Source organism: Helobdella robusta, assembly GCF_000326865.2.
Source record: "Helobdella robusta unplaced genomic scaffold HELROscaffold_23, whole genome shotgun sequence".
NCBI classification, from domain to species: domain Eukaryota; kingdom Metazoa; phylum Annelida; class Clitellata; order Rhynchobdellida; family Glossiphoniidae; genus Helobdella; species Helobdella robusta.
In genome coordinates this window covers 1,410,665-1,436,176 of record NW_008704216.1, presented here as the reverse complement: position 1 = coordinate 1,436,176, position 25,512 = coordinate 1,410,665, and the positions used below count along the sequence as shown (strand labels likewise).

The following is a 25,512-nucleotide window of genomic DNA, read 5'->3' as shown; positions in this document are numbered from 1 at the left end:
CATCATCGTCATCGTCATCATCACCATCATCATCATCGTCATCGTCATCATCACCATCATCATCATCATCGTCGTCGTCATCATCATCATCATCATCGTTGAAGATAGTCTAATTAGGCAGACTTTTATTGAATCTCAGTTCATCACGCCATGCGTGTGCATTAGCTTAAATTAAAATAATCAAATATAAATATAAATAATTATAAATAATTATAATAATTATAATTATGGTATATAATTATAATTACAACCCTACATAATGGCAATAACAAAGGAGAAATAATATGATGTGGGTAAATACACAGGACGTGTTGCTGGCCTGGCTTCCCATATTATTCAGATATTTTTCATTGCCAGTGCTTTGCACTTAATCTTTGCGCGCCCACACACACACACACACACACACACACGCACACACACACACACGCACGCACACACGCACGCACACACGCACACACACACACAAACACACGCAAACACAAACACACACACAAACACACACACTTAGCAGTGTTGTTGTACAAAAATACATGTATATAGGTGTACAATGTGTACGTATGTATGTAGGTAGGTAAGTTTGTATGTATGTTTGTATGTTTGTTTGTATGTTTGTTTGTATGATCAGTAAATTTTTTGGCTCCATCCCGCTTAACATAATTTATGTTCGGATTATGCAAATGTTGGTCCTATTTTGTTCAACACGCAACTTTTAAAACATGAAAGACATACATATATGCATACAAACAAACATATATACAAACACACATATATACAAACAAACAAACATACACACATACAAACAAACAAACATACATACACACATACTAGCACACACAACAAAGCGAAGCGATATTTTTTACAAGAACTTCAAAGAATTGAATAATTAATTTCTCACTTGCCAAATTAATTGAGTAAGTTTCTTATTTAATCCTCTTCATCCATTCATTTATTTGTTTATTCATTTGTTTCTTTGTTCGTTCGTTCATTCATTTGTTCGTTCGTTTGTTCATTTATTCGTTCGTTCGTTCGTTTGTTCATTCATTCATTCATTCATTCATTCACTGCAGCATCCATCTATCCATCCATCATTTACTTGAATGCTGGCCATTAATGACTCACAAATGAATGGATGGATTTTATCTGTTCGCAGAACAAGAAATAACAAATGGGAGAGAGGGAGAGAGAGAGAGAGAGGAAGAGAGAGAGAAAGGAAGAGAGAAACAGACAGGAACAGACAGACAGCCAGACAGACAGAAAGAGCATGAGAGAGAGGAAGAGAGAGAGAGAGAGAGAGAGAAATAGAGTTAGTGAGAGAAAGTAAAAAAGAATAAAACCAATAAAATAAATGAGAGAGGACGGAAATAAAATATGGAGATAGTGATGAATAGTGAGAGGCAACTCAATGAAAATCATTAAAACGAGAGTAGGTGAGGGTGGAGTGAGTGAGTGAAATAAACTTCCGATGATAGAATGAAAGAAAAATAAATAAAACGGCATTAAAGCTACAAAAAAATAAATAAAAATATTTATGAGGTGGAAATATAATTTTGAAAAAAAATTGACTCTAAACGTTTTGGATTAAAATTTCCGAAAAATAAATTTCACCAAAAATAAAAAATGCTCTACGTGAATATCTCATAAACTTTTCTAAAAATTAATACACCCTAACAATTTTTAAATAAATGGCAGAAATTTTCGCTAATATATATCCTCTTTTTTGCTAAATATTTTCCATCCATTCATTCATTCATTCATCCATTCGTCCCTTCATTCATTTTTTAACTCATCCACCCATCCATTCGTCCATTCTTATAAATGCTCTCCACGTTGAAACATTTCTCTTGTTTCTTACGAAAACTCCATTAAAACAATTTTATGGAAAGGCGACAGTTCGTTATTAATCGTTGTTTTGTTGCCTATGGATGTTTTATATCTATGTATTTTATTATATCTATGCCCCTTGTTATTGTATCTATGCTGCTTTTGTATCTATGCATGTGTTTGTGGTCCGTGTTAATCGAGAAATATGTTTGCATCAATGACTTCAGGTTTGTGTTCATCATCTATAAATATTTTGTTATCTATGTTTGTAATTTTATCTATGGACATTTTGTTATCTATGTCTTTTTTTCTAGTCTATGGTCCAGTACATTATTGGACGCGTTCGAATTCAATTCACTTCCAATATTTATCATCGCTCACAAACGTGGAAATGTTTTTTTCCAGAATTTTCCAGTTATGATTTTATTTCTTTTTCATTTTTCCTCTCTCTTTCTCTCTCTCTCTCTCTCTTTCATTCAATCTCTCTCCCCTCTTCTATCCTCTCTCTCTCTCTCTCTCTCTCTCTTTCTCTCTCTCTCATTCAATCTCATTCATTCAATAAACCAATCGTACAAATTCATCAATTGATTTATCCCTGCGATGTTTTGTTATTTATACAATTTTCCTCTCCTTCTTTTCTTCGATCATTCGTTCGTTCATTCTTTGTTCGTTCGTTCGTTCGTTCGTTCATTAATCCATTCATTCATTCATTCATTCATTCATTCATTCATTCATTCATTCATTCATTCATTCATTCATTCATTCATTCATTCATTCATTCATTCATTCATTCATTCATTCATTCATTCATTCATTCATTCATTCATTCATTCATTCATTCATTCATTCATTCCTTCATCTACACATTCATTCATCCATTCATTCATTCCTTCATCTACACATTCATTCATCCATTCATTCATTCCTTCATCTACACATTCATTCATTCAATCGTGTATGTGTATGTAGTTAGGTAATTGCAAGTCAAATATTGTTTGTATCGAGATCGTTATCGTCGCATGCATACATCATTTTCAAACTCTGCTTTATGATGCTTCCATTCTTTCATTTCTTCATTCAATCTTTCATTCATGTATTCATTCCTTTATCTCTTCATCCATTCAAACTTTCATTCATTCATTCGTTCGTTCTTTCACTTGTGTCATTCATTTTTACCTACATATGTTCGTATGTTTTTAGATTTAGTCCAAATAGATTGTCACTGGTAAGAAATTTATGACAGACCGTCCTGTGACACCAAATAACCGTGGCGAGAAACCGACTGCAACCGTTAAATAGCGAACAACATTCAATCAGATCAGACTGACTCGTATTGGACAGCGCTGGCTCAGCAACTCCAACAATGCCGTACCGATTTATAGCGAACCGAGAAAATACCGGACGATATTCGACAAAACGGAAATAATCGCATGTTCCTACTTCAGATAATATATATATACATATAATATATATATATATATATATATATATTATATGATGATATATATACAGATAATATATATATATATATATATATATATATATATGTGTGTGTGTGTGTGTGTGTGTGTGTGTGTGTGTGTGTGTAGAATCGTCGGTATATTGTCGGTTATATTGTATGGTAGGACATCACTGATTTAGAGATGGGTAATTATTTTTATCTCTTCATCCAGTTTTCGCATGCGTGGGAGATGTTATCGAGATGCAGGTGGTGGTGATGATGATGATGATTGTGATGATGATAGTGGTGATGGTGGTGATGATGATGATAGTGGTGATGAAAAGAATTTCAATGATAACGATTAATGTTTATTTAATACATCTACTCATTTTTTTACTACTCATTCATTCATTCATTTATCCATTCATTTATCCATTCATTCATCCATCCATTGATTCATTCATTCATTCATTCATTCATCCATTGATTCATCCATCCATTGATTCATTCATTCATTCATTCATTCATCCATTGATTCATCCATCCATTGATTCATTCATTCATTCATCCATCCATTCATTCATCCATCCATCCATTGATTCATTCATCCATCCATTCATCCATTCATTCATTCATTCATCCATTCATTCATTCATCCCTCTGTCCGCCCATCTTTACGGCAGCGAAAACATTTAAAAGCAGTAAAACACGATTAGACGGCACAATGCAAAAACGCCACCAAACACAAACGTATATATAAAATAAAAAGAAGTAAACCGTATCGAAACAAAATGAAACGAAACGAAACTACTGCGAAACGAAATCGTTATAATATGAAACCATTACTAAATGAAACTGTTTACAAATTCGTTATTAAACGAAACCACTGTTAAACCGTTACGAAAACGGTACCGACACAATCATATTAAAATCATTCCGAAATGAGACGACACAAGACTGTATCGAGACGAAACCGTCACAAAGCAGCAAGCAAAACACACGTACACATAAATATCGTTACAAGGTGTAAGGGTTCCAATGATGTTGGCGATACTACCAATAATAAATTAGTTATAAATACTATCATTAATGCTACAACTCTAGAAGTAGTAGTAGTAGTAGCAGCAGTGATTGTAATTATAGTGGTAGAAGTAATAGTAGTAGTGGCAGTAGTAGTCGGGATTACATATTTGTTTTACTTTTTTAAACATTCGTCCATTCATTCATTCTTTCATTCATTTAGATTTTTCTCACTCCATCCGAATATTGAATTGGTTTCTGAGCTTTGAGAAGGCTACGACAATGACGTCATAAAATGATGATGACGACGATGATGACGTAATGATTGGGATGATAACGATAAGGACGATGATGATGATGATGATGATGAGGACGATGTCTGGAGCTGCAAAAGTTTGATAATGGAAAATTAAAATAAAAAAGGAAACATTTTTTTTTGAAGAGAAAGAGAGAGAGAGAGAGAGAGAGAGAGAGAAAGAGGGAGAGAGGGAGGAAAGAAAATACGAAAAAAACTTTTAGTGCGCTAAATTATAACGAAATTAATATTTCACAGATGGAATATCGAAAAAAATATAAATAACAATAATAACAATTATTATTATTATTATCATTTTAATAACAATAGCTATAACAAAATTATGGATGTGTATAATTTCTTTGCTGACACTACATCGGGTCCTGGAATATATCATTGGAGGAGTAGGAGGAGGAAGACGACGATGTTGTTGTTGATGACGATGATGATGATGATTGTAGTGATGATGATGATGGTACTGATAGTGATAATGATGATAAGCATATTGAATAAAAATTTAACCAAATGGATGGATGGATGGATGGATGGAACGATGATGTTAACAATTATCGTGATGACGATTTTCATCAATATGAGTGACGATTGTGGCTATTATTATTATTTTTGTTGTTGTTGTTGTTATTATTTTGAATGTGACGATGAGGATGACATCACTGATGACGAAAGCAACGATGATGACGCTAGCGACACGAACGGACAGCCACCGACCACGAACGAACATTACAATGGGCAATAAATTAAATCACAGCTAGCATCCCACTATGCAATTCATTTGTACAAATACTACTGCTACTACCACTACTGCAGCTACCACCACTACTACTGCTGTAGCTGCTGCTGCTACTACTACCAGTACTACTACTACTACCATTACAAATACTATTATTACTAGCGACATGCAGAAGCTCTCCATTAAGTCGTCAGTCGAAAAAAAAATTCTGTGATGGGTCGATATTTTGCAGAAAATTGAAAAATAAGGTGACTGTGTGAGTGTGCGTGTGTACGTGTGTGTGTGTGTATGCGTGTGTGTGTGTTGTATGTACATGTACACACATACATATAATTAGAATACACACATATAACTCAAATTTTATGATAGTTAATGATACAACTCTAAGGTAATGCAAATTTTCTTATACATTCGTTGGTTCTCATAAAAACCTCAATTCCATAATTAACCTTGTATTAACAATATGCTTAGAATATATGTATATATATATGTGTATGTATATATATATATGTTGGTAATAGACCATAATTTTTACAATATTCTATAAATTTGTTAATATGTTTGTATTTTTCTCACTAGTGAGAAAAATCGAAAAAACGAACTACAAACATATTAACGCCAAACATTCGGTAGAATTTATAGAATATTGTAAAGTATATATATATATATATATTTATATATCTATATATGTAATTAAGTTACTTTATTATGAAAAGCGCTAAACAAGGCTTATTTGGAAATAAAAAAAACATACAATTAATTTTTTATCTTTGTTTGTAATCTTTGTCGCGGGACCCTGCGATATTTGATTTTGATCGGAATTTAAATTACTCTTTTCGGGCGTTCGGTTGTTTCAAATTTGTTCAAATGCATATTTATCTTTTTAAAATTTGTTAATTTTCATTCGGTTGAAATTTTATTTAGTTTTGTTTCAAAAAATTTATTCGCGATCTACCTGCTCGAATTGGACTTTCTCATCAATATGTCTGCCAACGTGAAACGATTGAGGAGTAAGAACATCGACGGTAATGTAATAATTAATCCTAACTGCATCTTTAAACCACCTGAAAATTTCTAAAAATAAAAATAACTTTCATTTTATTTGCCCACTAAAATGTGAAATCAGTGACTGGGTCCAATCAGCACATTGATGGTGTCAGTCTTTTCAATGAGATCAAGAAAAAAATAAAGGCTGAATACGCAAGAATAAGGCACTGTAAAGCTGTTAAAAGAGCCGAAGATGTCAAAGTTAGATACAACTAGATCACTCTTTTTTCAAATTTCCTTATTTTACTTTTAAATTAGAAAACTATTTTTACTTCTTAACTGGCATCATATTTTAAACTGCTGCAGAACCTAACATCTTTGAATCAGAAATTTTTATCGGATAAAAGAATTGATCGTAAAATGAAAGATGATCAACGATTGGTCAAAAGATTTGTCCCAATAGAAACACTCAAATTCACATCTGTTAACAAAAAAGTAATTAAAAAGTTAACTAGATTAATTATTATTCAATTATTTACAGTTGTAATACTAACTCAACTTTTGAATTAGCAATTTCATTCATTACAATTTTATAACACATCAATTGAATTTTCAATGTGCAAATTGATCAATCATAATTTAATAAATGCATTTATTGGCATAATGCAATTCCAATTAACCCTATTAACAAATACATATAAATAATTCCACTTGCTGACCAATTAAAATTTAATAGTTTAACTCATTTACTCAATTAAAATTTAATAGTTTAACTCATTTACTCAATTAAAATTTAATAGTTTAACTCATTTACTAATAAAAATTTAACAATTCTACTCATTCATCGATCATAAATTAACAATTTTATTCATTTTCACCAATTATAATTGAATATTTTTACCAAGCGGCCAATCATAATTTACTAATTCTCTTCCATGGCCAATCAAAATTTAAACTCTACCTTCTCCAACCAATCAGTGCACCTCAAAGAGTCCTCTATTGAAGCAGGAGCAGTCGATCATGTGCAACTTGTTGCCATCTTGTTGTTCGCTGCCAACCATGTACAGCTGGGCACCTGTCCAACAGAATTTTATGGTCAGTTGTGATTTCAATGTGATTTTTATATGTAAGATGTTCTTCCTTTTTTCTCTATCATCATCGTAATCATCATCATCTTATCTTCATCCTTGTGTTGATGGTGGTGATGACGATCGTAATGGTGAATGACGGCAACAGGTCGAAGATGAGACGACTCTGCACAACATTCCCTACATGGGCGACGATGCTCTCGAGAAAGACGGTGGCACTTTTATAGAGGAACTTTTGAAGAATTACAATGGAAAGGTGACACAGATGACGTGATGATGATGATGGTGGTGATGATATGATGTGATGATGATGATATAGACTATAACTAATCCTGTTATTGATCAAATTTGTCATCATCATCAGGTCCATGGTGACAAGCTGGAAGACATAATGCAGCCAGAAGTAATACATGACCTAGTTACATCTCTTATGAAATCAAACACTTTTGATTTGCTGCTGAAAAATTCGGGTCAGTTCAGTGGGAGGAGCTTGTTTGTTGTTTTTATGAACAGCCGTATTAAAATAATTAATTGCAGTATTCAAATAATTGTACAAGTTTCAACGGCAGCATTAGTAGTAGTTAGTAGTAGTAGTGGTAGTAATAGTAGTAGTAGTGGTAGTAGTAGTGGTGGTGGTGCTTCATTTGGTAATGTGGACAGCGTTACAAGTGTCTTTGCAGACCTGTATTGATAATGATGATGGTTTGGTACTGATGATGATTGTATTGGGGATGATAATTATTCATCTTTTTTATCATTTTTATAATTTATGACCTTAAAATTCAGAGAAGGTGAAACTTCCGAGCACGATGGAGGGCACGTCGACCAGGAGGTGTAGGAAGTTGTCCAGAAATAGGAACAACAACAGCGTGAATAGTAACAGAAACAGCGCATCTGTAATAAGCATCGATGGCGATGAGGAGGAAAATAGCATGAACAACAGTGGCGGTGGCAATAAGAAGAAAAATGATGATGACGACGACGATGATGATGATGACGATGATAGCAATTCACCAAAGAGTCTAGATAATATGAGCATAAACTGGCTGAAAAACTCGATACAACATAAAGAGACAGTTGAAAAAATAATCAATTTCATCTCATTGACATTTCCTACGAAAGGTTCCAAATCTGTCCTGGAAAGAAGGTGGCTGATGTTTTTTATTTTATTTAAAGAAAATTATATATTCAGTTGTATATTTATAATTATTTTATTTGTTTTTTATTCACCAAATTGGTTATTTTATTTTGTGTAAATTTTGACTATTATTGATTGAATTGGTTTAATTAATTAAATAAATCAACAGTGGCAATTATCATAATGTGTTTTTTCTTTATCCTGAAAATGTTAAGGTTCTATGAGAATGAGTTGAAACAGCAACAAGTTCATCAACAACAACAACAACAGTTACTAAACAAAAACCTAGCGGTGACATCATCATTATCATTTACGTTATCATCATCATCATCGCTGCCGTCATCATCATCAACAGCTTCACCCCGTTTAAAAACTTCTCCCCAATCAACATCAACAATGATGATGATGATTAGGAACAAGTCACCATCCCTACCCACTTCGTCGTCTTCATCATCTTCGACATCGGCAAAAATGACGTCCTCCCCAAATAAGTACGCCCACTCACCCAGAAAAATGGTGACATCAACGACAACATCAAGCATTGATGTCACTGCTGACAGTGCTGACAGAAATATCAGCAATCCACCATCCTTTCTTTTGTTGACAACCGTAGCTCCTACCAATAACACTGCAAATACTTGTAACAATAGTTCTAGTAACATTAGCAGCAGTAGTAGTAGTAGTAATAGTGGAAGTAGTAGTAGTAGTAGTAGTAGTAGTAGTAGTAGTGGTGGTGGTGTCTGTTCTGGTAGAAGTTCATTTAAATGCACTTCCTTATTGATGTCTGCTCCGTCTTATTTTTCATCGTCTTTGTCATCATCGTCGTCATCTTTATCATCCTTAATTTCACTGACGTCATTAGATATGTTGACAGCAACATCAAGCACATCAACGTCATCTTCTTGTAAAGACATCAAATCTAATGCAAGCAACTTGTCACCATCATTAATGACATCAACAACGACAATGATGACATCTATTATGCTCAATTCATCACATCTTCATAGAGGCACGTGCAAGGATGTAGCTAGCTCATTGTACAGTGACAGCAACAACATTCCATCAACTATAACTAGTTCAGATGATCTCTTAAGCTCAAATACAAAGACAACAACAGCAACAACAACATCATCCTCATTAATGTCACCATCACCAGTGGTACCAGCATTAAACTTACAGTGCACTCCAAATATTGATGGCCCAAACGCAAAATCAGTCACCAGATGTCAGACCATGCACTCATTTCATTCACTGTTCTGTAGGAGGTGTTATAAATACGACTGCTTCCTACATCGTAAGTATGTATGGTGGTGTCATTTGGTGGGAGTATGAATATCGTTGTAATGACATTTCAATCAATCAACTTAACATTTCAATGTATGAATCAATGAACCATCATCTCATCAATCAATGAACCTTGCAGCCTATAAAACAAGCAGTTCGAACGTGGGCAAGAGAATTGAAGTTTGTTCAATGCCGTTAGAAGCCTGTGGACCTCAGTGTTATCTCGTATGTATTTAACATCTTTTGTCAGTCAGTTTTTTTTAATAAATTTTTATTTATAAATTTAATTTTTTTTTTGTCCTTCAATAAATGTCATTGATTTGTATCTATATGTGTATATCTACAGCTATCTCTACCTTCAACTACAACATCAACTGCAACAACTTCAACTCTGTCAACTTCAACTACAATTAATGTCACTACAGCGTTAGCTGTAGTGACATTGTTACCAGCTGCTGTTACCAGCACTACAACAACATTGATGAAGTCAGCAACGACTTCCTCTTCTACTTCTGAAGGGACATCAATCATAGTCGACGCAAATGTTAGGAAATTAGGAAAACTAGGTAAACAAGATGGTGATGATGTCGATAAAGATGGTGGTGATAACAAAAATAATAACGCTATTGATGATGAAGAAGATGAAGATGATGAGGATGGAGATGATGATGAGGAAGAGGATGAAGTTGAGGATGACGAAAACGATGATGACAGTAACAGCAATAGCAACAATAACGTTAATAACAATAGAAAGCCAAAACTCAATAGAAGTAATTCTACAAATAGTATAAAACGCTGCTTCAAAAGACATCGCAATATCAACAACAATCTAAATAATAGAGATGGGCGCTCTGGAAGGAAAAGGAAAAGAGATGGGCAAGTCAGTAGTTCAGCCAGTACGTGCAGTGAGGAAAGTGAAGTTACCAATGAGTTGTATGGTTAGTTGTTGGGATTATGCCAAGATTTTGAACCTGATACATTAATATTAATTAAATCGTAATTGAATTATGTTTGCTGAACCTTTTTTTCAGATTTGCCTCCTCCTCAGAATACAACAGTGGACTGGTCCAATGCTGAAAAGTCCATGTTTAGAGCCCTGGTAAATGTACTGTATGGCAACTATTGTGCAATAAGCAGGGTGTTACAGACCAAGTCTTGTCTTCAGGTCTGTTGTTAGCTGTGGCATTTAAAAAGATTCTTGATTATATGAAACGTATTTCATTTCTGTTCATTTTAATTACAGAATCATTAACATTTATTAATATTGAATTTTTGTTTCTTATAATTAGAATATGTAACTAAGTAGTTATCCAATCACAAACCAGGTTTACGAGTTTGCCAAACTGGAGGCAGACTTTCTTCCCACTCCCAATCTCGAGGCTGATAACAAGGAACCAGCAAAGAAGAAGAAGAAGAAAAACAGATCGTAATTATTTTAAAACTATATTTTTGTTTTTCTTCTCTTCTGTTTCTTTGTTTTTTTTCTACATAGGCGATTGCATCAAATGTAAGATTTCAATTGATCCCAATTTTAAATAAGAATTGATAAAATAAATAACCCATCCATAAATTTATCCACCAATTCCTAACTTCAGAATCTGGACAATGCACTTAAGAAAGACTCAAGTTAGGCGAGATCCGACTGCTAGTCATGCCCACAACTACATACCATGTGACCATCCAGGTGTACGCTGTGATGAGTCGTGCAGATGTGTTCAGATGCATTTCTGTGAGAAGTTCTGCCAGTGCAGTGTCGATTGTTAGTTCTACATTAGGTGTTTTAAGTAAAAAACTCCAAGTAACTTAACAATGATATAAGATTGTTACGTTGCATTGCTCGCTAAATTCATTATAAAATTGAAGACGTGAAACAGCATTTTGGACGCAAACAGTTTAAAAAATCAAGCTCATTATTAAAGATATATTGTCAGTAAAAATAATTTTTGTAATTTATTGAACACAGGTCCAAACAGATTTCCAGGTTGTCGCTGCAAAGGACAATGCAACACGAAACAGTGTCCGTGTTTTGTGGCCGTTAGAGAGTGTGATCCTGATCTATGCCAGACTTGCGGGGCTGGTAAGTTGCTGTTGTTTGCAGTTTTGCTATTGTCAACAATTTTTTACTATAGAATAATTCTGAAAGTTTTTTTTACCGTATTGCAGATCAATTTGACTTGAAAAAGATTACATGCAAGAATGTTTGCGTTCAGAGAGGAATGAAGAAGGTTGATTTCAAGATTTCGCATTTTATACATACATGAATGAGATGAGTAGTAACGTTCAATTTTGAAATTGTTACCTTACTTAGCATCTGTTGTTGGCTCCCTCCGATGTTGCTGGTTGGGGCATATTCTTGAAAGAATCCTGTGAGAAAAATGAATTTATATCAGAATACTGTGGAGAGGTTAGCGTCAAGTATAAATTTTCTAATCATTCACTTATGAAAATGGATGATTCATTTATCCAATCATTTTGCGTTTTAATTAATCGGTAATTGTTGAAACTGGTAAAGCTGACAAATTACAAACTTTTATCTCAGGTGATAACTCAGGATGAAGCAGATAGAAGGGGCAAAGTTTATGATAGATACATGTGCAGTTTTCTCTTCAACCTTAACAGCGGTCAGTACATTCTGTGATATCTTTTTATGAATCTACCATCTTATCAAAATTTGACTCGCTTCTTTTGATCTAGGTAAATATTATGCATTAATTTAAAACACATAGATTTCGTTGTTGATGCCACAAGGAAAGGGAACAAAATAAGATTTGCCAATCACTCCATCAATCCCAATTGCTATGCCAAGGTACATCACTCGGATTATAAACTAATTTAACATAATCGATATTTAATTAGATCAATCAATAAAATTAGATATTAACTTCGTCTGTATGGTAGAGCATATAACTGACACTTAATTAAGTCATTTGAAAATGATAACAAACAAACGTTAAATATTTATAACCAGGTCATGATGGTAAATGGCGATCACAGAATTGGAATATTTGCCAAAAGGGCAATACAGGCTGGAGAGGAACTATTCTTTGATTACAGGTTTCCAGACGTTCTTAAAGCTAAAATAATAAACAACCTATAAATTGATAAACCAGATAGTTAATTGATTAAGCACGTTGTAAATGCATTAAGTAAATGTACATTAAAATGAGCATAACAGATAATAGAAATTACCTCTGGAACATATTCTTTGATCAAAACAATTTCTTTGAAATTTTAAAAGAGTATTAAACTATAATAGCGCCATAAAACAAAACTCAAAAACTTTCTTAGTTTAAAAACTTGCTTGATTTAAAAAAAATTTTAATCTTCAGATACGGTCCTACGGAACAGTTGCGATTCGTCGGCATCGAGCGAGACATGGAAGTCATACCATGAAGTTACTAATCATTCGGTCATATAATTACGTGATTGCCTCGATTTGACGCCGATTGATCTGTCACGTGAAACAGTCCTTGTTTGTTACCAGTGCTCACAGCATAATAAATCAATCAATTAGTCAATCCATCCATCCCAAATTACTGTCATCACAAATGTCAACGTTAATTTGGTGTGAATTTATGGATGAATGGCTAATGCATGTTTTGCATATGTGTGATGTTTTGCATATGTGTGAGTGTACATACATGTAAAATGTAACATAGTAAATGAAAAACATATGAAATTAATAAACTAAAGAGAAAAAATTATGAAGCAAACTTGTAAATAAAACGACGGTAGTTTGTATGTAGGTGTATGGGTGCTAACGCGCTCGTATGCATGTACGTATGCAAGATTATTAACATGTACACAGATGCCTTGCTAGGAATGATTATAATTATTGTTTTTGCAAGATAAGTTATTAAATTAACTGTTCAATGTGTTACGTTAACACTTGTTTGTATAAAAAAGACGTATTTTTCCTTGAAGAATAGTGTATTCCTGTTTAAAGATCATTTGATTTTACATGTTTGAACAATCTAATCTACGTAAAAGCCCATTGTACGATAAAATATTACTTAAATTTTCCTGCTGTTAGTATCTATCTATTGTTCCCGAGTGCAGTATTGTACTCGATTCTATGTGAGAAATGGTTATTATGTTGAAAATGTGTATCTGTTGTTTATGATTATAACATTTTCAAGTCATCTCAATGTGTGTGTGTAGGACTTTTGTATTTTAAACATTTTGAAGTTAATTTTTGTTGACTATATATACAGTATTGTATGAATTCTACTGAATTGTCGTCATCTCAATTTTACTTACTATAATTTTCTGGAAAAGTAAGGAACATTGAAAAGACAAACTTTGAATTGATTAATTCCAACAATTCGGTAGAATTCATACAATACTGTATAAAATATGGTCTAACATACACGCGAATATATATATATGTGTGGGTGTGTGTATATTAAACAATGTTGAATGAAAAACAAATAAAAAATTGTAAAAACCAAATTTCGAACTGATATGTAACAACAGAAATGAAATTAGAACAGCAAATATATGAAAAATATAAATGGAAAAAATGGCAAGTAATGAAGCCAATAGTGAATCTCAATATAAAAACAAACTTTTAAAACACATCTTGAAAAATGAACTTGTAACAAAATTTAGAAAAACGAAAGAAATTAAAAGAAAAAACTTTGATATAAACAAAAATGGTAAGTCGGCAGTCAAATGAGAAATCAAATGCTTATTTAGCTATACTATTTTGAAACTGTCTCCAGCCATGAAGCTCGCTATTACTTATTTTACTCTGCTCTAAATCTCACTTCCGTGGTACAAAGTTATTAATTTAAACGTAAAAAAAATTGATGAAAAACTGCAAAATAGTTAAAAAAGGTAAATGGAAAATAAAACTAACATACAAATAACAGTGAAATAAAACCGTGAAGTGTATATTACCAATAGGAATAGAACAAATTGAAATAAGTTGTAAAAAAATGTGATAAAAATATGACAGCCAATGGAAAAAAACTATACAATAGGTAGGAATTATTTTTCTATATTCGCTATCATCGTTTCAGCTATTGTCAGGTCGTACGCTTGAATTTCAAATTATTGAGAACTGATTATATCACATATTTTAAAATTGCAAAGTTATAACTGAAGAAAAAAAAAATGAAAACAAAAATCTACAGGGAAAAAAATGAAACTAGCTCTGAAAGTATATTCGAATCAATGAAATATACAAATAGAAAACGAAAAATAAAAAAATAAAACCATTTTAAAACTACTTAAACGTCAAGAAAATGAAAAAAATGAAAAAAAAACGAAGGTAGGTGTATTCGTTTCAAATTAACATAGGTAATAACACTCTTAACAATCGTCCAATTGATTAATTAACCAATCATCATAAATAAATCATCATCGTAGATAAACGTGAATAAAATATATATATATATATCCCTCCCACAGGCAGCAACATCTCTCTCTATAAATTGAATCTCCACTTATAAGGCATGGCTCTTGGTCTGTCAGCGCCTTCTTTAACAAGGGGCTTGTGAAATTCTCTACCCTGTCTGGCATGAACAACAGACCAACAATTCTCGCAAAAGTATTGCAAGCATGTGACGTTGGCACAGAAGAATGGGGCGTACTTGCCTGAGCCTGTTGTCTTGTTGCATTCATCGCATAGCTGATCGTCTAGGACGTATGGCTTCACTTCGACCTTGTTTTTAGGAATATAAATAAGTAGTAGAAAATAATTGAAAGAACAAGTATACATTTTGTATAAGAATGTTAAAAACGTATAACAATGAGTTGAAAGTTCAAATAAAAACAAAAAACAAACGAATCTTCCTTACGATCATCATATTCTTATCAAAGAACAAACTCCAGAACAAAAAGCAAAAATCCCCGAAACCTCCTAACTAACTCTCTTATCGATATCGGCATGCTGCAGTTGAACGAACCTAGCACTGACGGCAGCAATGTAACTCTGCTGATTGGAGAATGCAACTCTGCCGGCCCCCTTCGGATACTTCAGTTCGGGATCAGTGTCAATGCCAGCGTAACACACACCTCCGTACAAACGATCAATTATCGTCGCCAGTTCAACTGCGTTCATTGGGTAGCAAGGATGAATAGTTAAATATTTCAATATAAAACTGTCAGACAAATAAAATGCTTTGAAAAAGGTTAAGAAATGAATAGCTGATCAATTAAATAATTTATTTAATTGTAAATAAAATTAATTCTTCAAAACTTTACTAAACTTACAAGTGAATCATTTTCTGTATTTACTCTTATAACTCTTCTAAAACTTAGTTTGTCATCTACAACTTGGTCTCTAGATCTACTTCCTTCTAATTTATTCAAAGAATTTGAGTAAAGAAATATCATACAAACCAGCTTTGAGAGGCCTTGGAACACCGCCAACAAAAATTGTCTTCCTGGGATCCAATGGTAAACTGTTGTCCAACACAAAATCCGAATCTTGAAGGTTCCACACTCGAATTTGAACCTGGCACATGGGAGTATATATATGTATGTATGTATGAATTTATGAATGTATGTATGTATGAATGAATGTACGCATGTATGCTTGTACTGACAGATATAATTTCAAACATCACGATTTTTCAAATTATTGTTTAATTTTGTATGCTTAAACACTCCAACTTCTTATCATTCCTTTCCCTCACCAATCACCAAACTTTCTTACAAAGTCCTTTAAATGGTCACATAATTAATTATATTTCACTAATTCGAATTTCAAATCATTGTTTCATGTTCCATGCTTAAACATTCTCACTCCATTGTCATCTACTACTATTTATTGCCTTGCATGTTTTACCAGTTTCTACGTCTGTCAGATTCTGATTTTTTAAAGAATAATAATGATAATGAAAAGTTCCTCAACTTACAGGTTTATTCTTTATAGTGGGACTGGAGACAAACCAGAATAACTTTCCTTCGTTAAAGACACATACATCCAACAAATGCTGTACAGATAGCTCGTATTGGAATAGTAAGAAACAATAACCTTATAAAATAAGTTTTCATTATCATTTTCAATATCTTTATCATCATCATCATTATTTACCATATTTGTATTGTCAATATTATGTACAATATCCTATATTTAATCAACATTACCTTTCAGATCTTTTTAAACTAGAAGCATAGAACAACATGCTGACATGGATAAGATTAAAGTGTCAAACAGAATGTTAAACATGAAACATACAGAGTAAGAAACCAATTCAAAGAGTATAAATTAGTCTTCCTGATTCAATTGCAGAATGGCTTGCGGGACATATCAAATATGATTATAACAATAACTATAATAATAATTAAAATAATTATTACTATAACTATACTGAAGACCTTTTGGTGGGAAGAATGACTTGCTTTCAGCTTTATGTGGCCAGTTAACAACCAGAGGACCAAATTGTTGGAATGAAACTGATATCTCCTCTGTTTATCATTTAAGTTTATTTAATAGTATAATCATTTGTTTTTTTTTTTTGTTTAAATTATTTATTACATGGTAACAGAACTTTTAACAATAAATGAAGATAAATTAGAGATAAAACAAACCATCATCAATATCAGGAGGCAGGCCACCGACAAAAACTTTCCTGGAATACTTTTCAACATGCTGAGATGTTGCTGCTACAGGGTTACAATCCTCTTTTTGTAGCTGCTGCTGTCGAATTATGCTGTCGTCATCAGGCACTGACGTTGTCAGCAATCTTGTTGATGGAACTATTTGATCAGGAATTGTCAAATGATGCTGATGTTGTAGTAACTGGTGCAGCTGACGTTGCAGTTGTTGTTCCTGCTGATGCTGTTGATGATGTAATTTTTGGTCCATGTCATTAACTGGGATGCAACTCAGTGATGATGCAGGCTCGGGTGATAATGAACTTTCAAACAAACATTGGTTGGAGTAATCTAGAAATTGAAACATAGTCAACATATAATTTGAAACCATTGTTTCACAACAAGAATCTCACTACTTATATTAACATTATCATTATTCTACATACCATCAACATCAATAACACTAAACTATCAATAATAAATATAAAAAAGTTAACCATTGAATGAGATGGTTTGCTGACTACTGCTATTGATGTTATTGTTAATATTATTGTTGCTGGATAGGAAACTGTTGTCAGAAGATGATGAGAAAACCCCAGAAATGCCTGAATCATCAGCACCACATGAAGTGTTTGACATACTGTTTCTGACTTGCACACCACTGTCAATAATTTGAACATTTCTAGTTGTATTAGGAAAACTGTTTAGTCTACTGGTATTGTAGTTGACTGTGTAAGGCATGAGATGTTTTGGAAAAGGTGTATTGGTTCTTGATTTTAATATTACATGAGGTGTATTCAGTAGACTAATTTGCTTAATTGGTAGAATCTGTCGGCCAAGTAGGGATGTGCTGTTGAGAAGAGGTCTGTTAGTTTCATGTGCTTGTGTTTCCTTCGCTTGCTGTGGAAAATTAAAGAATTGTTGACAATTTAAATATTCTTGATTGCTGATCTGAATGCTGTTTACATTTCTTGCAAATGGAGATTGGGGTTGTTGCTGAAGATTTCTCAAATTATGTTCCAACTGATTTGATGCTAAATGTTGCTGCAATTGTTGAATTTGATGTTGTTGCTGAAGTTGGTGTTGTTGTAGTTGCTGTTGCAAGTTAGAATGCAACAAAAAGTTTTGAAAAGTTCTGCTGTGTTGAGCATTAATTGGCTGCATGAACTGGTTCAGAGGTGTTGACTGAGTGAAACTGCCAGCAGAATCATCAAATGATGAATTTAATAGTGCATCTTTGTCTTTGTCTGCTTTCCATTGAAAGTTTCTATTGGAAGATGATGTTGAAGCTTTGTTGTCAACGTTGTTATTGTCACTAGTTATATAATTAACATTACCAGTTTTTGAGTTGCTGTTAGTAGTATTGTTATTAGCAGAAGAAATACCCATTTGATAGAGCGACGTGACGATTGAATTGACGTCAAATTTTTCGCCATTATCATCAGAATTCGAAAAAGTTCTAAAGAAACTTTTGTTTTCAAGACGTTTACTTACGCTGCTACTACCGTTTCTAATATCACCATTTTGATGGTGGATGCCATAAGACGCCAAATCATTTTCGTCATCAAAGACGTCTAAATCGTCATATTTGAAATTTTCTAAGGAAATGATATCATCCGTCGACGACGACGATGACTTCTTAATGTCTGCCAACGTTCTAAAAGAAATATTTGTGTCTGAATTGGAAAAAAATGACAAACTCGCGTCTATCTCTATGCTGGTCAGATGATGATCCACAGGAGATAGCTGACAATCACTCATGATTCTTTTCAAATGAGCTTTCAACAAAAAATCAACAACAGCAACTAATAACGTTTAATAGTTTTTTATATTTTACTAAACCAATTTATTAAATTTAATTACAAATTAGCCTAAAAATTAGATGAAAAAATTTCCTAAAAATCGAACAACGCGCTCCTGTCTTGTAACGAAAGAATATTTTTGATCAAGCACGTGATGGTAATGCAGTCATTTGATAGGCTGTTGAAATCTCAACCTGCAATCTGATTGGTTAATTTTTGATGATTTAATCGCGAGCGTTCGACTGATATTTTGCTTTAGAGATGTCTTTTGAGAAAATTTTAATCAGATTTCTATAAAATTTTGATTAGTTTTAACAATTATATAATTGAAAATTATAATTTTGTTTTGTAAAATGTTGTAATTTACGTAAAAAACCTGAGCACGTAATAATTTAAATGGCAATATGAATATTCACGAAAGTTTTAAAAAGGGATGTAACTAATAACAATTAAAAAATAAACATCAGAATATATTTTGAAATTAGCAATCACTAATAGAAATTACACAGTTTAAAAATCTTTTTATTAAACTCAAACACAAAGAATCCCAAAGAATGAATAATTGAAGTTGAATTATCTTCCGTTAGAGACCTCCTCCTTATCTTGGATCAAAAAATAAACAAGATGAACGCATGTTTTCAACATTATTCGAGTCAAATATCTTAAAATTATGGTAAAATCTTCTTTTTCTACACACAAAATTATTGACGGAAGGTAGCCTAGTCTGAGTTCTAATACAGAAAGTTTTTCGGCTGTTCAAAAATCGTAATTTTGCTTGAAACATGGTCAAGGAGAAGCCGAATAGAATTTACGACGAAAATGGTTATCGTTTGAGAGCGGCATGTGTTTGCGTGAAGGACGAAAGCGAACGTGAGGTTAGATTGAGAGATATCTTAAAGAAATTTATCTATAATTAATTATCTTTTAAAGAAAATTATCTATAGTTATTTATTATCTGCCAAACTTGCATCTATAAATTTAAAATTTTAAAATTATTAATTTACTAGTGTTTGAACTTTATTAAAAAGAACTAAGGAGCGCTTCTCACTGTCACAGTTCTTTATTATGTAATATATATATGCTCAGTATAGTTCTAAACTATAGTAGTTTATTCTTTATTGTAGTAGTTTATTTAGTTGAATGCTCAGGCAGCTCACAACAAAGCTTCTAATTATTTTAGAATTTTTATATGCCAAATTTTTTAAAAATAACCATTAATAATATATTTTTAATAATTATATCTAGACCTGCATCATGCAAAACTAGAGTATAATTACTAATTAAACTTGTGATTAGTAACTGATTATTGATTTGGTTAGATTTTAGAGTGTTTAATTAATTTAAAAATCATTTAAGATTTAACTATGTTCTAACTTGCAGATTTTGCTGATATCAGCCAGTCGAAATAGAGATCGTTGGATAGTTCCTGGTGGAGGCATTGAACCTTTGGAAGATGCATCTGTAGCTGCAGTGAGGGAGGTGCATGAAGAAGCCGGTGTTAAAGGAATGATCAGTCGGTGTCTGGGAGTTTTTGAGGTTTGTTTCTACATTTTTTTATGATCATATGACCTTATAAATACCTTTGTTTTATCTATTTTTTTTTTTAACGTTAATCATTTATTCCAATTTTAACCTAAATTCTTTTTTACCTCTAAATAGAATTCTCACTGCAAAACTAAAACATCTGTGTACCTGCTCATTGTTGATCACCTCTGCGAGGAATGGGAAGAGAAAAGTCTTGGTCAGTAGTCTTCATCCCTAATCTCATCTTTAATCACTGATTTCTTCTGTTTACCATTTTAGTAGATTACCAATAAATGTCTTAAATAAAATTTTAAAAAACATTTGTGAATATAAATAAGTATAATACCTGTTTCCTTTCAGGTCGCAGAAGACAGTGGTTTTCAGCATCAGACGCCCATCGCCAATTAGGGATGTACCGACCAGAACAGGGAGCCTACCTCGAAATGCTGATTAGTCTCGGGGGCCAGCAAAATATCATGCACATCCCTACTTCCCCTGTTGTTAGGCGTTTCTGCATACCTCCAATTCCAGTGGCTGTTATCAATAATGTTCTCAGTCCCCAGAAAAATGGGATTGTGACTAACGCTGTGAAGGGGTGATGATGATGATTATAGGGGAAGTGATGATGATGAAGACGTTGGGGGCGGCCATCTTGTTATGATGAATCAATGCATTTTCACTAATTCTGTAATTTGTTTATTGTGGCTATAATTTTGATATGATCTATCTTTTTATTTGGCTTGATGAATGAATGAATAAATAAATGGTTGAATAAATGAATGAATGATTTATTGATTGAAACAGTCACATGAATAAATGTATGTGGATGCATGAAATAATGCATGCATGAGTGAATGAATGAATGAATGAACGATCAAACTGGATGAATTATGGTACCTCTAGTATTAATTAAGTTATCTATTCGATCCTTCACTCATTTATTCCTTTATTTTGTTCTTTATTTATTCTTCCATTCATTCATTACCGTGTCTACCTTATTGCTCTATTGCATCTATTTGTTTTCTTGTTTGTGTGTATGCATGTATGTATACGTATGTATTTTGATTTGATGTCCATTTATGTAACATTAGCTCAACATGTATGTCATCTTATTGTAACAAAACTCCATGTTAATTAACGTATGTAAACTTGTATGCTATATATTATATATATATAAATATGTGTGTGTGCGATTGTTTAAAAAATATGCAAAAAATTATTATTCCCCCAATTATAAATAGAATAATTTAAAATATATAAACATCAACATGTGCACGTATGCACATGCGTGTATTGCTAATATGACCAAATAATAATATTATAATTATTATTTACTTGTGTAGGTGTGTGGATGAGCGAGGAATAATAAAGCAATTAAATAACGAACGAGATTCATAAATTTCGCTCTCTTTAATATTTCTAACTCCAAATGAACAAACCAATATAAATAAGCACATAGTGTATGTTTAGCACACATACATACATACATATATATATATGCATGTGTGTGTGTGTGTAACGCTTGTACGTGTGTATATATATATATATATATATGTCTGTGTTTTCGTGTGTGTTACAAAAGTCTGTGTAATTAGCTTAGCGATAATGATGACGACAAACACTGAAATATATCAACAATAAAAAATGAATCACCCTCTACTTGTGTTATGCTAATTATATATATATATATATATATATATATATATATATATATATATTATATTTATCAATTAAAACCAAACTGAGAGAATATATATATATATGTGGGTATAGCAGATATATATGTATATGTTTGTTTGTATGTATGTGTGTGTACGTACGTGTATCACTATTGAATTATAAAGTATAATCATTATAACAAGAACAATACAAATAAATAAATTTTTGACGAAATGTTTTTCAAACTGAGACAGATAGTACACACATAACGTACACATATTCTAGTGTATTCTATAGCGTATACACTATATATACACACATAGTATATATATGTATAAATCTATATATATATATATATATATATATATATATGTTGGAAGGAGACCATATTTTAGACAGTATCGTATGAATTGAATTCTACCGAATTGTTGGCATTAAAGTTAATTTAAAGTTTGTCTTCAATTTTCCTCATTAGATTTTTAAATAGTGTCCTTTGTTGCGATGAAATAAGTTGTGATAATAATGATAATAATAAAACAACAATAACAACAACTAATATAAGTATTTGTTGTTGTTTTTGTTGTTGTTTTTATTGTTTTTCTGGGTTTCAATGCATTTGTTTGCATCCATCCATCAAACAAAAAGACAGCCGATCAATACGTGGCAATACAGTACGTGCTATCAATTAGACAAGGAGAAAAATCAATAAAACCAAACGGATGAATGAATGATTGATTGAATGAATGATTGAATGAATGAATGATTGAGTCCGTGAGTGAATGTATAAATGGATAGATGAATTAATGAACGAGTGATTGAATGAACGAATGTAAAAGTGAAAAAAGGACTGATAACGAATAAATAAATGAATGAGTGAATATTAGCTATATTTTTGTATTTTGTCAACACCTGGTCTAGGGTACCACTCACTTAAGTTTTTTTTAATGATGATGCCGGCTCAATGCTGTCGTTGTTATCATCATCATCATCAATATGACTGATGATTGATTGATTGAATGAGTGAGAGGATGTATGAATGAACGAACGAACGAAAACGGCATGAATAACATTTGGTTAGTAGTATTGATTCTGTGGTAGACATAATCTACATTTACTTTCATTCATTCGTATATCTAGGTTAGTTATAAATTATTTATTCATTTATTCATTCATTCATTATCCATCCATCCGTCTATCTAGTAATCTCTCAACTGTCATATCCATCTATCCACTCATCAATCAATCAATCAAACAATTAATCAATCATTAATCAGGACTGCTTTATCCGAATCATACATTCACCTATAAACTAACAATAAACCATCGTTTGATCTATTTACCATTCATTCAATTATGGCCATTCGCTTATTTATCAATCGATCGATCAACCAATCAATCATTCGATCGATCAATCAATCAATCATATTTTCTTCTTAGGATCAGCGCTGAATGTTGCCGACCAGGGCGATAGTGGTGGCGACTGTGATGGCGATGAAGACAACGACAAAGGCAGCTGAGTGAACGACGGCGATGATGACGATCTTTGGTTGTCATCATCGTCGTCGTCGTCATCATCACTATAATCATCATCCACAACACCACTGGCGACAACTTTTTTCCTCGTCCTATTTTTTAAAGATGTCGTGCAGAAGAGCAGGAGCTCTTGAACGAACTGCTCTCTACATACTTTATTAACGGCCACAACTTTTGGAGATGGTGTCGCCGAGAATGGTTGTGGCTGCTGGTGGCGATGATGTCTGCGCTGTTTAGTTAACACGACGTTAGACAGCGACGGTGACGACGAAGATGACGTCAGAGCTGCTGCCGATGACGTCGCCACGGTAGAGGAGGAGGAAGAAGAGGACGTTGGATCAGGTGGCTTGCTACTTGTGAATCTGAAAGGTTGAAATATTAAAATTTTAAATATTTAAATTTACAATGATGATTCTACTAATAAATCATAACATTCATAGTAGAAAATTTATAACGATGAAATGAACCAAAGACACTTCAGAACAAAAGACAGACTATTACTGACGAATTGAGTAAATATTTGTTTGAATCTTTCTTAGCCGATGGCAGAGCTGATGCTATCACGGATGACGATGCGGTTGTAACGGGCGCTTCAATTTTTTTGTTCGTCGTTGTCGTTGTTGCGGGGTTTGCAACTAACTCTAACTCAGAGTATAAGTTGCGAATGTGTTGGTACTGTCTGTCAACCGATGTTGATGACGAGTGCGTTTTGCTGTTTATGTGTGGATATGTGTGTGTGTGTGTGTGTGTGTGTGCGTATTGATGGATGAATGGATGGATGGATAGTTAGATAGATAGTTAGATAGATAGATAGTTAGATAGATACGTACTTAGCAGCAGATGACAACTGCACTTCCAACTGTTGTAAATGGCTTGCGACGCCCTGCGTAGTGCCAGCCAGCCTGCCTCGGACGCTACTAAGATGCGACAACAGCTCTGCCAGTGTTTGTGTGGGTAAAAATTAACTTTTATGCGGAATCATTTCAATTTAATTCTACATTTTATAAGAATCAACACATCCCTATTTCCTAACAGTTAACTGTAGTATATAAAGATATCATTATATTTACTCTAGATTTTATGAAAAATAAGTACCCATCTCTATTTCCTAACCAGCTATGGGGTCGATTACGTAACTTTCCCTAAAACCCCCAGGAGCCAAAGCAATGGCAGGATCGATGAGATGCAGAAGCGAACCCCTGGTCAGGTTGCGAGCAATGTCGCTGCTTGATTGGTTGGTGCCCGACCTGGCTGCCACTGATTGGCTGTTGGATGATATCCTAGTTCCTGAGAACTGAGTGTTCGGGTTGTGCTGGCGATAGTAACGCAGTCGATCTGACGCGTGATTGGTCGGTAGGAGGAAATTTTTCAAAGATGAATCATAAATTATTCACCGAATAATTGAAAATTGACATCGTTAAGGTGAATAAAACTGCATTCAGAAAATAAAAACAACAATAAACACCATTTTATTAAACTTAAATATTAAAAAAGTATTAAAAATATAAAAACTTTGACAAGAGTTAAAAAGGATATAGCATTATTGAGGACAGAGGTGGTAGTGCTATTAGGAGCGTTGTTGTTGTTGTTGTTAATAGCAGGAGCCGATGAAGAAGAGGAA

General features: G+C 33.0%; 3 protein-coding genes across 3 annotated transcripts; 2 read left to right on the top strand and 1 right to left on the bottom strand.

The window, feature by feature from the left end:
* The first annotated feature begins 7,284 nt into the window (after positions 1–7,284).
* HELRODRAFT_99557 (hypothetical protein) lies at positions 7,285–13,928 on the top strand. Its single transcript, XM_009018997.1, has 16 exons — positions 7,285–7,410; positions 7,552–7,659; positions 7,768–7,821; positions 8,327–8,597; positions 9,707–9,843; positions 10,517–10,763; positions 10,857–10,990; positions 11,151–11,251; positions 11,421–11,584; positions 11,789–11,902; positions 11,989–12,050; positions 12,134–12,229; positions 12,365–12,446; positions 12,552–12,631; positions 12,794–12,879; positions 13,155–13,928. Exons 1-16 carry the CDS (start codon positions 7,336–7,338, stop codon positions 13,216–13,218), a joined length of 1,875 nt encoding a protein of 624 aa, XP_009017245.1. The 5' UTR covers positions 7,285–7,335; the 3' UTR covers positions 13,219–13,928.
* A 982-nt stretch (positions 13,929–14,910) lies between these two features.
* On the bottom strand, positions 14,911–17,644 carry HELRODRAFT_111676 (hypothetical protein; the record flags this gene model as incomplete). The annotated part of the gene is made up of 6 exons (XM_009018996.1): positions 14,911–15,493; positions 15,701–15,882; positions 16,174–16,288; positions 16,692–16,810; positions 17,155–17,244; positions 17,368–17,644. The coding sequence occupies 6 exons, from the start codon at positions 17,642–17,644 to the stop codon at positions 15,257–15,259; spliced, it is 1,020 nt and encodes a 339-aa protein (XP_009017244.1). The 3' UTR covers positions 14,911–15,256.
* Positions 17,645–19,775: 2,131 nt separating this feature from the next.
* Positions 19,776–24,248, top strand: HELRODRAFT_99551 (hypothetical protein). Its single transcript, XM_009018995.1, has 5 exons — positions 19,776–20,050; positions 20,556–20,711; positions 20,835–20,916; positions 21,060–22,405; positions 22,427–24,248. Exons 1-4 carry the CDS (start codon positions 19,958–19,960, stop codon positions 21,296–21,298), a joined length of 570 nt encoding a protein of 189 aa, XP_009017243.1. The 5' UTR covers positions 19,776–19,957; the 3' UTR covers positions 21,299–22,405; positions 22,427–24,248.
* The last annotated feature ends 1,264 nt before the right edge of the window (positions 24,249–25,512 follow it).

Excerpts from the sequence above, each read along its gene's own strand:
- HELRODRAFT_99557 (XM_009018997.1), top strand. The coding sequence starts at position 7,336 with ATGTGCAACTTGTTGCCATCTTGTTGTTCGCTGCCAACCATGTACAGC. Across the intron at positions 8,598-9,706 it reads AGAAAATTATATATTCAGTT|CATTAAACTTACAGTGCACT; the intron begins GTATATTTATAA and ends CAGTGGTACCAG. Across the intron at positions 12,051-12,133 it reads TTCAGAGAGGAATGAAGAAG|CATCTGTTGTTGGCTCCCTC; the intron begins GTTGATTTCAAG and ends TACCTTACTTAG.
- HELRODRAFT_99551 (XM_009018995.1), top strand. The coding sequence starts at position 19,958 with ATGGTCAAGGAGAAGCCGAATAGAATTTACGACGAAAATGGTTATCGT. Across the intron at positions 20,051-20,555 it reads AGGACGAAAGCGAACGTGAG|ATTTTGCTGATATCAGCCAG; the intron begins GTTAGATTGAGA and ends TCTAACTTGCAG. Across the intron at positions 20,712-20,834 it reads GGTGTCTGGGAGTTTTTGAG|AATTCTCACTGCAAAACTAA; the intron begins GTTTGTTTCTAC and ends ACCTCTAAATAG.